General features: G+C 33.5%; 1 protein-coding gene across 1 annotated transcript; it reads right to left on the reverse strand.

Moving 5' to 3' along the window:
* Positions 1–3,046: 3,046 nt before the first annotated feature.
* LOC133198890 (uncharacterized) lies at positions 3,047–13,700 on the reverse strand. The gene is made up of 9 exons (XM_061334825.1): positions 13,522–13,700; positions 13,216–13,378; positions 11,205–11,381; positions 9,947–9,981; positions 6,949–7,003; positions 6,419–6,483; positions 5,973–6,167; positions 4,762–4,999; positions 3,047–3,809 (listed from the first exon to the last, which is right to left on the reverse strand). Exons 2-9 carry the CDS (start codon positions 13,253–13,255, stop codon positions 3,385–3,387), a joined length of 1,230 nt encoding a protein of 409 aa, XP_061190809.1. The 5' UTR covers positions 13,256–13,378; positions 13,522–13,700; the 3' UTR covers positions 3,047–3,384.
* Between the last annotated feature and the right edge of the window lie 495 nt (positions 13,701–14,195).

The following is a 14,195-nucleotide window of genomic DNA, read 5'->3' on the forward strand; positions in this document are numbered from 1 at the left end:
ATACTGTCAATTTATCAAAGTCTGCTCTGTAGGTTTAGAATTATGAAAGAAGGTATTGATCTGAAAGTTATTCAAAGGCTTTTTTTTTAAATGAAAATAATAACAATAATAAAGGGAATAATCTCGGGTTTTCATACAGTTTTCTAGTACATGTAAAAGGTTTAAATTTAAAACATATTTTAGCTTTAAATGATTTCCCTTTTTTTATTGGTATGTCATTTATCAACATTATCTCAAGTGTCGTGAATGTCTGATTTCAGTTTTGTTTTGTTTGTTTGTTTGTTTTTTGTTTTTTTTTTTGATCGAATACTTCAATTCTATTAAAGCATCTTTTAGAATTTGAAACTTTAAGCTGCAGTTCTAATATACCTAATATAATATACATGTAATATAATATGATATAATAAGATAATTTTGTCAGATTCAGACGCATAATTAATAGTCTACATAACGCTGTAATCTCATTGCTTCCTCTCTCGGGACTGAGAGTGCCCTTGTTTTATTTTAAACCGTGGTAAGGACAAGTTATAAATTGATGTCCGGTTGTCTGAAATGCATGGTCTTGTAAAGTGACTCTTAATAAACATTTAATCAATACTGTTTTGGATAGTGCAGTGGTTTGACTTCCTAACATCTGTTGGAATCAGAGCTTGATTATCATTGGTTGTTTCAAAATCAGACCTAAAATTTAATTGGTTAGTGGAACGATCGTATCTTAATTAGTGTTAAAATGTGATAGGGCAATGGATGGACTGAAATAGTGCTAATATATAATTGGGTAATGAAAAGACTGAATTAGTGCTAAAATATGATTGGTTAAAGGAACGACTGCTTCTAAATCAGTGCTTAAATACGACTGTGTCGAATCCAGTGCAGAAGAACCGAGTCAGTGCTAAAATATTATTTGCGAAAAGAATGTTTCGGAATCATTGGCAAAATACGATTAATAGAAGATATTCTTAAAAAATGACGTTTACAGAAAATATTTTTAAAATATCTTTTTAACAGTTCATTCTCAACCATAATATGCTAGTAGTATGCAGAGAAATAATTCAAATCGTGCGTTTCATTTCTTATTCAAAAGTTTTCCGTGTTTTGTTCAGTTAAACATACAATTATTCTAGCTTGGCATGGAACAAAATGTCGACTAAGCATTCTCATTGAATAAAGACAAGGAAAAAATCTAGCTCTTTATCATTAACACGAACTGTGGGACATAGATAGGTCACTCTTTGTCAGCTTCGAAACAGCGCCCTCTTGTGACATCTTTGTCTGCATCGATAAACAAATGCACGTATATTGAATTAATTATGATGAATATAGAAAAAGAGTTCTTTGATATCTTAATCATTTCCTTTCATGGTTTAGTCTAAGCCAGGGTTAACACGTGGTCTGTTTACACGGAAAAAAAATTCGCATGTCTTATATAGGACTGCAGTGTGTTTGCAATCAGGTTTGAAGTGCAAAAAATTGCATTTAATCTACATAACAATTTTATTCAATTCATTAATTACCATAAGAATCTTTGATAAAATGAGAGATCATTTCCTTTTGTAATTCTGTCCATTGCATAAATAAAAATTCAAGCTCATAATTGATAAAGATTAATTACTTTAAGGCTAATTAACCAACTGGCGCTATGGCCGACTTGTCTTGTACTGATTCCGTGTAATTCCGTTCCTGGTTGAAGTCGGACATGATCGATGGTAATTAACACACCTGAAGTCAGGTGAACACAGGTGAATACAGGTAATCGTGATTGTAGTGCAGACACGTCAGTACGTATCACCACACGGTAGTTAATGCTATTGTTTTACAGATTTTGTAAATGTAAAAAAAATTCTGTCCCGCTTATCACATATTGAAGTAAATATATGCTTACTGAAGAGTAAACAAGGTCAATAATCCAATAAACAAAACAAAAAGGGAGCAGAGCAAGCACGGATCCCAAGAAACCAACGGAGATGGGATCAGGTGCCGTGGAGGGGTAAGCATCCCCTGTCGACCATTCACGCCCTTTGAATTGAACATATGCTAGTGTCTAAGTCAAAAGGATAAGACACAAGTTCTACAACTAAGATATAGTCTTCTCCTCATACAGAATTTTATAAAATAGCCATAATACAAGTTAGGGATGGGTACCGCCAAAAATTTCGTATCGTGATATATCACGATTTCCCCCCAAAAATACAGGGAATTTTTACTACAATTTCAAATGAATTTCTGTAATTTTTTTCCTTTAAAACAAATACGCTGTAAAAACATAACTTCACTTTTTTTCATTTTTATTTATATACATGTGATAAAAGGCCGTAGTTGGATGCCGTAGTTTCACTTTTTTCAACATTTTTTAGACTCCCTGTAATTTTATTTAATAGTTCGAAGAAATAAATCAATAATTTCTGGAATTTATAATCATGTACCAAATACCGGTATTTTAGACTCCGTATCACGATATATACGTATCACGCAATAAAAAATCGCGATATACCGGTATATCGATTAAATCGCGCATCCCTAACACAAGTACAATTATTTTCAGTAACAAATCAGTTAGTAGTGTTAAAGACTGAAAATTCTTGACACTCAAAATATAATTCTATATATAAAAATTAAGATTGTTTAGAAAATCTACCACATTCTTTAAAAAAAGGTATGAATAACTTTAAGAATTTCTACATTTTGTTGGCCAGTCCTTTGTCTTCATGGGGTAAATATTTTAAATGTATAGTTTTTCAAACAATTTCAAATAGGCGACCTTGCTTTGACCCGCCCCTTTCCTGCATTATATATAACTCGGAATTATGACACTAAACGCCATGTCAATCAGGTCTAAAAAAGACATGGATTTCCGAGATTCTGAATAAATACTGAACACTGTGTTAATCTTGTCTGAAAGTGAAATGTGAGAATACGATGGAGCCAGAACACCCTGAAGCTCATAGCAATTAATACTGCGTATGATTTCATATCGACATTAAAATATTTTTTTAAGACGGGACTAAAAAACGCTGAAATTCCTTGATCCTTGGTCCCTTTTTGCTAGTTATTATATGGTAAATTTTATTTCATTACAAAGACATGTACATGTATATTTATATATAAATAAAGAATTAATAATGTTAAGAATAATGTCTTCCTTTAAAAATGTCCAGTGTAATACTTTAAAATAAATCACAGTTCTATGTTTAAAAAAAATGAAATAACATATTTCAAAAAATAAATAAAACGCTCTCTCTCTCTCTCTCTCTTTCGCTCATTCACTCAACCTCTGGCTTATCCATTCTATCTCTCTCACTCTCATTCTTTTTCTCTGTGTCTGTCACACTTTCTTTCTCTCCAGAACATAACCAACAAAATAAATTAAGCAAACACAAGAAGACTCTACACTGAACCATCACACACTACTTCCGGTTCTAATCGATCCTCACTTTTTAATGGCTTCATGTCGCCTTCAGCTAAAATTTCGGAGTCTATGTGACTTGAAGTCGTGTCCCCTGTCTCATAATCCCTGTAATCAGGATCGATAACGCCATCCTCATTGTAAGTTGTTCTATCCTCACATACATATGGAAGATGTAGTCCTTCCGGTCCGGTAAAATATCGATAGTCCTTCTCCGGAAACCATTTCCATTCGCTTCCATTGTACATCAGAACGAGGCCAAATGTGTTGTCGACAACGTCAGACGCTGCTTCCGGTATCCAGTTCATGTATGTGACGGGACTTCCGTCGTTGTAGATCGTTCGGTCCTCCTCATCAAACGAGAGGACGTTTACCCGGATGTTAAAAATCCCTTGTAGATCCGACTCTAGAATTATACAAAGAAATGAAAAGACATTAAACCGAAAAAAAAAATAAAAATGGACGTTTTAAAAAGGAAGGAACTAACCACAAAGGATTGGTTTAGCATGTTCATAAATGTGAGTTCTCGTAATTCCATTTAAAGTGACAGTTAAATTGCAATTTACAGGTTTAATTAAGAAAAAAATCAAATTAATCTTTGGCTCTACAATCTCTACAATCTCAAAAAATTCTTTAACTTTTGTGTGATGTGAATAGGTTTTTTCCGGATATTTTTTTTTTAAAAACTCTCGTAGTAATTAAATGATGCTGATATAAATCAAGGTTTAAATTCAAATTAACCTATTAATTTTAAAAATAATAGCTAGCGCAGCGAGGCGGCGCGAAGCGCCGCTCGCGTAGCGAGCTCCATAGACAACGTGTACGAACGGAGGAAATTCGGGTTGATATCTGCACATTGTTCAAAGAAATTTTTATCGTCCCACGTGAAAATATTCCATACTCCCAATAATCCTTTGCGGTGCATAGCAACATAGTGGCTTAAGCATAGCAACAATTTACTTGATGAAAATAATAAACAACGATTTAATTCAATTTCCATGCCATAATTGGCCACAAAACTATCGTTTGTGTCCTTGGTACACACGACTTTGTATGTGACGTCATATTTTCGTCACTTAAACGAGTCGGTTATTTCTGATTTTGTCGGAAATATCCGAGAAGTTAGAAATTTCGATCCCGATGCATGGGAAGTCTGCATATACTTCAATAACGGTTTCAAAAAAAAAATATGAACGACACACAGTAAACACGCGATAAAAGTGTAATGAGCAGAATGTAAAACGACATGTGAGAAGATGTGTAGAGTTATAGAAAATGAACTGCGCTCGCCCTAACGGTTTCACCGTCGGGCATATTATTTAAATTCAAATTAACCTATGTTCCTAGAAATCAGATACCTGGGTGAACTCGGCTGATTTTGAGATAATCTCCGTACCCGTCACCATACCAGACAAACATCTCACTTCCGGGATAAATATCTCTAGTAGTCATGTACAGGATCAGGCCTGCGCACGACACAGCTATTACGTTCTCCTGTTCCACATTTCCGGCACAATTGATCCACCGTAACCAGTTACTGTTGGCCGGATTTCCGGCGTCTATGACGTACATACCCTCCGATCCTACCTTCTCTGTCTGTAATGTAACGTAATTTACTGTACTAAATACCCAACTGTTTGCCATTCGGGTTTACTGTTGAATTTATGCAATCACTTGACGGTGTAATCCGACGTTCCGGAACACCACACTATGGTTTAACGTAGTATACATAAATGACGTTTTTATTCCCGCGCATCAAAAAGTTCTTTGACAAATTGGTTTGTTTAATGGATAAAAGTTATGTAATTGATCCAAAAGGTTTCCTTTTATTATATTTTGCTAGTTGTAGAGGGGTATATAATAAATTTATCATTATAACAGTAACTTGATCCAAAGAGCTGCATCACATCTCGTTGACAGGCGCGGATCATCAGATCAAACTGGACGCTTGGCGTGATACAGCTCTTCGGATATCAAGTTACTGTTATGATAATACATATGTAATGTAATGTATAAAAATAATGCAATGTAATGTTTATGTAAAAAAGCATATTTATATACTCTATCACAACATTTTTTTAGCAAAATACAACGATAGTCTGTCATATAATGAATAATTTTGGGAAAGTAAAAAGCATAATCTAATTATCTGCTGAAATGTGTGTTCTAGAACTTATTAATTATGCAAGAAACATAAACCACAGCCCACTTTTTCATCCAATCAGCAATTGCTAAATATTTGGATAAGGAAATTCACTTAATTATTAAACTTTTTCTATGTTCACATTCAATTGAGTTTTTAATCGACAGCTTTTTGAAACGAATACGAAAGAGAAAAAGGTGCCATTATGGCAGAACTTTGAATCGGACAATGAAGAAGTGGATTATACGTTCTAAATAATATAGATCATAAGAAATCAAATTAAAGCGTTTAAGAAAGGTTTGTGTCCCACCCCCTACAACCCTAACCCGTCTTAATCGATAGAATTTGCTAAATATCATCTAACTATTAAAAATAAGAACAGGTGAATAAGTCAGAAAACCAGATTGTAGAAGATTGACCTCTGACCTGCCAGGAGTAAAGGTCATCGTCTTTGTGGTTGGTGTGAATGAGTCCCTCGTAACTTCCTATGATGGTGTGTTTCGGTACAAACCCCTCTGTGAATCCCCCGAATCCAGCCCCCGGGATCGTGGACAGCTTGATACGGAACCCCTCTGGGGTGGTGTGGTTGGCGCGATCCTCCGGGTTAGAGCCCAGCGGGATCTGGAATGAGGAGCAAAACAACAAACCGTTATAAGATTATATTAATTTAAAAAAGAGAATGCCCCCCCCCCCCAAAAAAAATCAATAACCAAATGTGGTAGGGATCAAATATTAAACAAATATTGTTACCTAAACAATATACCTCTAGCTTTGATTCGGACATGTATTTACATGTATTCTATTATTAACTTAAAAGGCATGCTAGATGAGTTAGGCTGCAGGCATTGCCTATATAAAACCTTTCCATATACCTTTGCATTAGGGATAAACGTGTACGACTTGGATGTTTCTCCGTTCTTTTTATAGTCCTCGCAAACTGAAACAAAAAAAGATGACATGATTTAATGTCTGACGCTTTGATTGGTTGATTAACCTCTAACGCTTTGATTGGTTGATTTAACGACGTTACATATTTCGCTTAGGTTGTGTAATTTGGCGTTTAACGGATGAATTGGTCCGGATGATTTTCTTAAAAAAAAACAACAAACAAACAAATAAATAAACAAACAAAATTGATTAAAGTCTGCTACCTACAGTATGACGAAGATAATACTTGTATACTTAAATCAAGTTTTAAGCGTTTACAAAGATTTGCAAAAATAAAAAGATAAAAAATCATAATTATTTTGCAATTTGCAACAAATAATACTATCTTAAGAGTAATACTTATAACCCCTCCCCTATCAAGTATGTCTTTGAAAAAATTCAGTATACGAAGTCCAGAATACAGTATACGAAGTCCAGAATACAGTATCCTTCAAGACCGGAAGTAGATACTTACATGCGGCTGCGTCGTTGTCGGTGTTCATCAGTTCTTCGAGAGATCGCTGGAGAGCCTAAAACAAGAGAGATAATTCGAAAATAAAATTCTGGATAAAAGTCAAATCAGTAAGAAATGCCTTTGTCACATTTATAAAGATCAGCGGCGGATCCAGGAATTTCATAACGCGGGAGGGGGTGCAGTAGAAGGTAGGGGTTCTGGGGGCTGAATTGAAGCCCCAGCGTGTCCAGGGTAAAGTCCTAGTGGGGGTCCGGTGGCCCCCGGAAACTGACGAATTTTTACAAATGAGAGGTGTTTTTTCCCTTGATTTTAGGATCAACAAAATGTCAGCAACAAAAAAAAATCAAACGGGGAAGGGGGGGGGGGGGGCGGGGCGGGCGCACTGGCGCTGGGTCCACCTTAGAGGATGGAGCCTTACCATATGCCATTCTTTAAATGAAGAGTTACGTCTATTAAAGGTTCTAATTCCCTCCTGTTCTCTGCTTTTCAATAACAAGGGCACGGCAAAACAGACCATTTCCCCCCATTTCCTTCCGACATGATTGTAGTTTATACACGATGAACTGATCTGTTGTTAACAATATCATTGTTCTTGATCTTGGGCATTAGAATCAACGAGTATTATTTCTTTTCTTTCATTTTTTTTTTTAATTTTTAATTTTTTTTACGTCAAGCATATCTGTTCGACGAGTATGAGAGCGAATGGTAAAATACAGTCACTGTGTATTTTAATTTACATATAATACTACTTTTAAACTTATTGCTGAATTATATTTTGACCTTTGGCTCCGCAATCAATAAATTTCTTGCGCAGTCCATCTTGTACCCCTGCGGCATGAGACTGAGAGATCAAAAGATACCCTCTGAATGAGTTCTACACTTTTATTTACACCAAACATACATGTATATCTAAATTTCAATTATTTGGCCTCTTTCATCTTTACCCTTTTCACCCAGGCCCGTAGCAACGGTTTCAAATCAAAAATGGGGGGGGAGGGGCTCTCCAAAATATCTGACAGGCCAAAAAATAAACAAAAAACAAAACAAAACAAAAACCTCAACAATCCAAAAAGTGTGTGTGGGCGGGAGGGGCAACTTCCAAAAATAATCTTACAAGAAAAAAAACCAGTTAACCGTCCAAATCCACGACTTTGCCAGTGCTCGAACTTACAGCAACAAAGCAAGGGGGGGGGGGGGGCAACCTGCATCCAAAGGAGACTTTACTATAGTAAAATGCTATACTCAGAAAAATGTGAAAGGGAGGGGTGGGGGGAGTCCCCAGGCCACCCTGCATTCTACGAGTTTGTCACAATTATAAAGAAGCTTAAAGTTCCATTGGTCCTATATATTGTAACCACATTTCCAATGGAAACTTTTTTGAGCTTTGGTCTTTTTATGTTTTGACCCTCTGGTAATCTGCCACTTCCCTAGATAAAGAGTGAGACTAAACAGCAATTTATGTTACATTTTGTCGACAGTAGTGTTTATGATTCACAGAAACTCTGACCTTGACCATTGACCTTTTGACCCTTAGATTAATTTCTTGTTACTTCTTACTTTCTAGCAAGCCTGAGCCTAAATTATCAAATTAAATACAATATCATAGCCACAACACTGTAATAGTCCTATGTGCGGAATTTTGACCCCCCTCCCCCTTGCAACACTGTTTGGAGGGGATAATAGATTTTAAACAAAATACTTATGTAGAAAGTCAGTAGTTAATATGATAAACAGTATTTTATGCAATAGGACCCTTTCATATGCTCGTCATTTATTTATTTTTAATTTTAACAGTGTCCTCAATCAGTATGATGATTAATACTGTTGAATTATTGAGTTAATTAATAAAAAAACAAAACTGTGCAGTTGAAAGCGTGCAGTTATTAATGAATATTGGAAGAATTGAATAAATTACTGCTGTTTCCTCATTGAAGGAATATGGAATCAGAGTCGGTTTTTTTAATACCATGAATAAATTTGGGAATGATTACCTAAGCGTTTGTTAATTACGTACCGGAAACAACCTTGGACCGGCACTAAAGGAGAACATTCATTTAAAACTAGACGGAAAAAATGAAGAAACATTTTTCTTTCTAAATATTGATGATATTTCTAGCATTCAGTTGGTAAATACACAATTAGCGTCAGTATTTGAATTTATCAGTTAATTAAATTTATTATTCTAGGTTCTAAAACTCAGAGACATCTGTGTTTTTAATGATATAGAAAAAAATAACTCGTCATTAAGCCATTCCCAATTAGGGAATAGTCTTACAGCGATAAAAAACGACACATATTTTAAGATTAACGCGATAAATAATTATAAGATTAAGGTTTAAAGAGTTAACTTTTTATAAGATTAATGTATTATTGGACAAAAGTATAATAGGATTAACGTATTATAAGATTAATGTACATGTATCATAAGATCATCGTACTAGAAAGTTAAGATATAATAGGATTAACATATTATAAGATTAACATTTTAAAGATCAGCGTACTATAAGATTATTGTACTATAGGGTTAACGTATTATAAATTTACCATTTTATAAGATTAACGCATCTTAAGATCAACGTATTATAAGATTAATGTATAATAAGATTAACGACTTATAATATTAACGGATTATAAGATAAACGTATTATAAGATGAATGACATATAAGATTAACGGATAATAAGATAATCGAATTATAAGGTTAACGTATTTTAAGATTAACGTTTTATAAGACTAGTGTATCATAAGATTAAAATATTATAAGTTTACAATTTTATAAGACTAACGTATAATAAGATAAACATATGATAATTAACGTATTATAAGATTTACGTATTATAAGATTAATGTATTATAAGATTGACCTATTATAAGATTAACGTATTATAAGATTTACTTATTATAAGATTAACGTATTATAAGAATTACGTATTATAAGATTAACGTATTATAAGATTTACCTATTATAAGATTGACATATTATAAGATGAACGACTTACACTTCTATCCTGTTGAAGGCCAAAGAAATTCATATCTGGAAAAGAGAAAAAAAAAATCAAAGGACTGACGGACAGGATTATGGGAAATATAGGATCTATACATGAAACCAGTGCAAGTTAAAAAACTGGTTTATCTCAAACTTGGGTTCCTTATTTTTTTTCCCAAATTTTCAAGAGATACTGTGCAATCCTTGTGTCTCTTGAAAACAAAAAACTCAATGAAATGTAAAGATAACAAATAGTGATCATTCTTTAAGTCCATTTAATGTTTTCCATCCCTAATAGGACCTACTTCTCTATCCTTATACATCCATCACGTATATAATACTCTGATATTAATTCAAAGCATTTTACAGTAGGAAAGGATTAACCAAAAGAAAGTTTCAAAAAAGTTTCAAAAATGTAATTAACAAAGCAGTAATTAATTAACAGAAATTGCATTGAAGTCTATGGAGACACGCGATTTTTTAAAATAAAAATTCAAATAATATGAATATCAATAAATACTGTGGTGGAAAGATGCATTAAATCATTAGAAATAGAATGACAATTGAAAACATTTTTTTTATCGTATAGATTTTTTAAAATTGATTTTCTTACTTAAAAATAGAGAGAGATAACTCTTCAACAAAGGTCAAGGTCATAAATTAGGACACGTTCCATTCTTACATGCTTATAGTAATGAATGGAAATTATGTCTAAATATACTGAGTATTCCAACCGTACACATCTGTTATGTATTCAAATTCATTGTATCTGAGGCTATTAGGGATGGAATACCTTCAGCAATACAAATTATGAGCAGAGCCAACAGAAGCCTCTGAAAACAGAGATGAGATCAGGTACCATGGAGGAGTAAGCATCCCCTGCCAACCGGTCACACCCGCCGTGTGCATCTTAAATTCAGTGTGAAAATAATATTCTAACAATTCTCATTCAAATTGAAAGTTTTCGACTGCAATATTGATATATGTTGAAAGTTTTGTCTACTAGATTAAAATTAAGGCGTCGAAATAAATCAGATACACTGGTACAACTCCTTGTAAACAATGAAATGAATTATATAGACTTCATTGTCATTGACAAAAGTGAATGATAAAAAGGTCTCATGTTCATGTAATCGGAAAAGTGAATGATTTTAGAGTGTGTTCTTTCAATCTTAAGTTTCAGAAAAATGATGATCATTATTAAAAACAAAAAGATATTTTCAGCGTTAAATGACAACTTATTGGATTCATATTTCTACAAATAACCTCACCTTCAATGAACTGAGTTAATGCCCTTTCTTTTTGAGCTGAGTCCAGAGTAACAAGTCCCGCCCCCTGTCGGTCACACTCACGTGATGTGTCATACATTCCTACAGGTTGAAGATTGAAAGAAAAACACCAGTTCTGCACCTGCGCAAAACCATCTCGACAAAAACCGGAAGTTACATCTGGACAAGGAAAACAAAGATTTTAAATGTTCCAGTAAAACAAGTTTTCATTTTGGCGCAGCTGCATAAACAGATCTTGAAAAAGAGAGTTACCTCTCAAATCGATATAAAAGAATCATTTCTAATAACAATTTGTCTCAAAACTGTTCCTGTATTGTATACTTTAGTTTTCTTGAATTCAGATTTTATGGACTAAAAATTAAACCCTCGTGATTACAGGAAAACATAGTTCAAAATAAAGTCAGTTGAATTTAACGTTTGATTGTTTCTCTGCTTTCTCATTTTGCTTAAAATAAAAAAAAATGCTTTAAAGCTTATGATAGTCCAAATAAAAAATATGTTATATGCACGCAATTGCAGCGTAATTTGCGGACCAAAATTTACGTCTTTTATATAACGTGACTATTTTACAAAGGAATTAAAGTCACTGTTCCTATACAAGTACGAGTTATCCCTCTTATCAGATGGTCAATGAACCTTAAATCCCTTTATCGTACTTGTATATATAAGGTATGTACATTGTTTTATGTATGTTAATCACCTTTTTTGACATTAATCATATAACAGAAGTGACAAGCCATGTATAATCTAAAGATGGATTATTTCTTTCACGCTTGTCTTATTTTGTTCATTAAATTACATTACTGTAAATCTGGTTATTCAAATTAAAATATTGATTAACGTTTGGTTATGATCTGTCAATATATTCAGGAGATTCATTTTTTGCCTTCATCTAGTTGGCTTTATGCTAAAATCTTATGACATTATGCATTATTTTAATTACATATTTCGCCACTTGTTTACATGCAGAGTTTGGGCACTATGTATCTTTCTCTTCTCATTAACTCCTTGAAGTCAATAACAAAGTTTACTTCTCCAAATTCTGAGTTACTTTTTTTTCAATTTTACCAATGTGCAGTACTTCAGTTTCAACAGAAGTAGGAAGGGATAGTTTGATGAATTTATTTGTTTTTGATCCATATAAAATATTCGAGAAGTAGCTGAGTAAATTTTTGTATCCTGGCCGAACATTCTCGTACATTGTCTTTTTTTCTACTTCCCATAGTTGATTTGAGCAAGGGCGCTGCGACGAGGAGCATCCCCTCGCAAATGAGCATATCGATCCCGACTTAAATTATTATTTGCGAAACTTAAAGTTACGCACGAACTAACCAACTCACCAAACCAGACACACACATGCGCGTTAATGCATCCCCTCCAACATCGAAATGATTATAAGCATATAATATCATTATTTGCTTATATAAATGTATCCAAAAGATTGTGTAATTATTATGATTAATGGGACGTTCCGTTTCTTTTAAATTGCACTGTTATGGTATTTGTTATTTATGTATGTATGTACTAATAATTATGACATCGAGTACAAGTTTTTCCCCTAAAGAAAAATACGTATCTAAATCACACTATTTGGTCATCTTTTTATGAATAAAATCTTGCATCGATTCTAAATAAAAACATATATACATAGAAAGCGTGCCCGCCAGAGATAGTTTTACCCTAATGGCCGCAATTATATGAACATTAGACGATCCTCTATCAGCCCAGCACAGGGTAAACGCGGATGTTACAAGTTCATTATGTGTTGCTGAAATTGGACAATTTATTCAACAAGAACTTCTATATTTCTCTATCCCGGAAAGTTTTATTTTTAATCTACGGTCGTTTGGAATTTGATAAGGTATTTTGATCAACTCAAAAGTGAAATATACTTGTCGGAACATAACACCAAAAGAGTAACCAGCAAGTTCAATTATATAGAGAATATCAGCTAAGGCTTAGAAGCTTAATAAAAAATTAATTAAAAACTTACCTGTTAACAAAGAAAGAATCGAAAGTGAAAACAGCATCATTATTTTCCCAAAGTTTCGTAAAAACAAGCTACGTCCGTTTTGATTCACTAGCAAAATGTCTGGAACAATGATTTGGGGATTTGTTTACCTTTTTTTCCTCTTTCTTGATTTTGTACGCTTGTACTATCAAAACAGAAAAAAAGAATGTTTGAAGAAAACCTTGTTGTATCTATTCCATCAGCTCTCAAAACAAACAAACAAAAAACAAAACAAAACAAAACAAAAACAAACAAAAACAAAAAACAAAAAACAAACCCAAAACTCACCTTTTTTTCAGAAAGTCCTTGTTCAAACTTGTTTCTGCGATTAGGCTAAATCTAGTGCAGTGGATTTATCTGAGGCTTTGAGGAGGAGGAGGAGGAGGATTTCCTGTTCCTTTTCCTGTTACAGCAGAGTCTGCCCAGTCTCCATTCCTCGTTCTTTATCCAGAGATTTCTCTGAACACTCTTCAAACCACCTTATAAAAAAAGAAACGATTTAAAATATGATAAGTGTTTTTTTTTTCTCACCGTCTAGTAAAACATAATGTTTTATTTCAACGTCAAATATTTAAAGTACTGTATTAAATTAATTAATGCATAAATTAATTAATGAATAAATTAGTGGCCTTGTGATTTTTAAGATAGGTCCCGAATTAAATTAGCAAAGGTGACATAATTCAGGTTCGTGTACACATATAAGCAATGTTGAACGTCAAGTTTTCGATTTATCATTTCCATCATTTTTTAATTCTTTTTAACGACAGGAACCATGCAAATGCATGTTTTATAACTTACACTGGTGAAGATGAAAAAGACTCTACGCATATGATTATTACGCAGGTTAAAAAATGTCATTTAGAGTGATAGCAATTATTTACAGGGACATTCTGCGAATTTCAATTTTCCTGGATGTCGGTCTTTACTTACTAAAACATAAACACTTATTATGTCTTAATTCT

This window comes from Saccostrea echinata, unplaced genomic scaffold, assembly GCF_033153115.1.
Source record: "Saccostrea echinata isolate AGI-Se365-2 ecotype Australia unplaced genomic scaffold, CSIRO_AGI_Sech_v1 ptg000033l, whole genome shotgun sequence".
Lineage (NCBI taxonomy): Eukaryota > Metazoa > Mollusca > Bivalvia > Ostreida > Ostreidae > Saccostrea > Saccostrea echinata.

Bases quoted from the DNA above. Each gene is read 5' to 3' on its own strand.
- LOC133198890 (XM_061334825.1), bottom strand. From the start codon at position 13,255: ATGATGCTGTTTTCACTTTCGATTCTTTCTTTGTTAACAG. The intron at 11,382-13,215 runs GTAAGTTTTTAA...TTCCTTGTCCAG, and splicing joins GATTCTTTCTTTGTTAACAG to ATGTAACTTCCGGTTTTTGT. The intron at 6,168-6,418 runs GTATATGGAAAG...TCCTCATTCCAG, and splicing joins CGTTTATCCCTAATGCAAAG to ATCCCGCTGGGCTCTAACCC.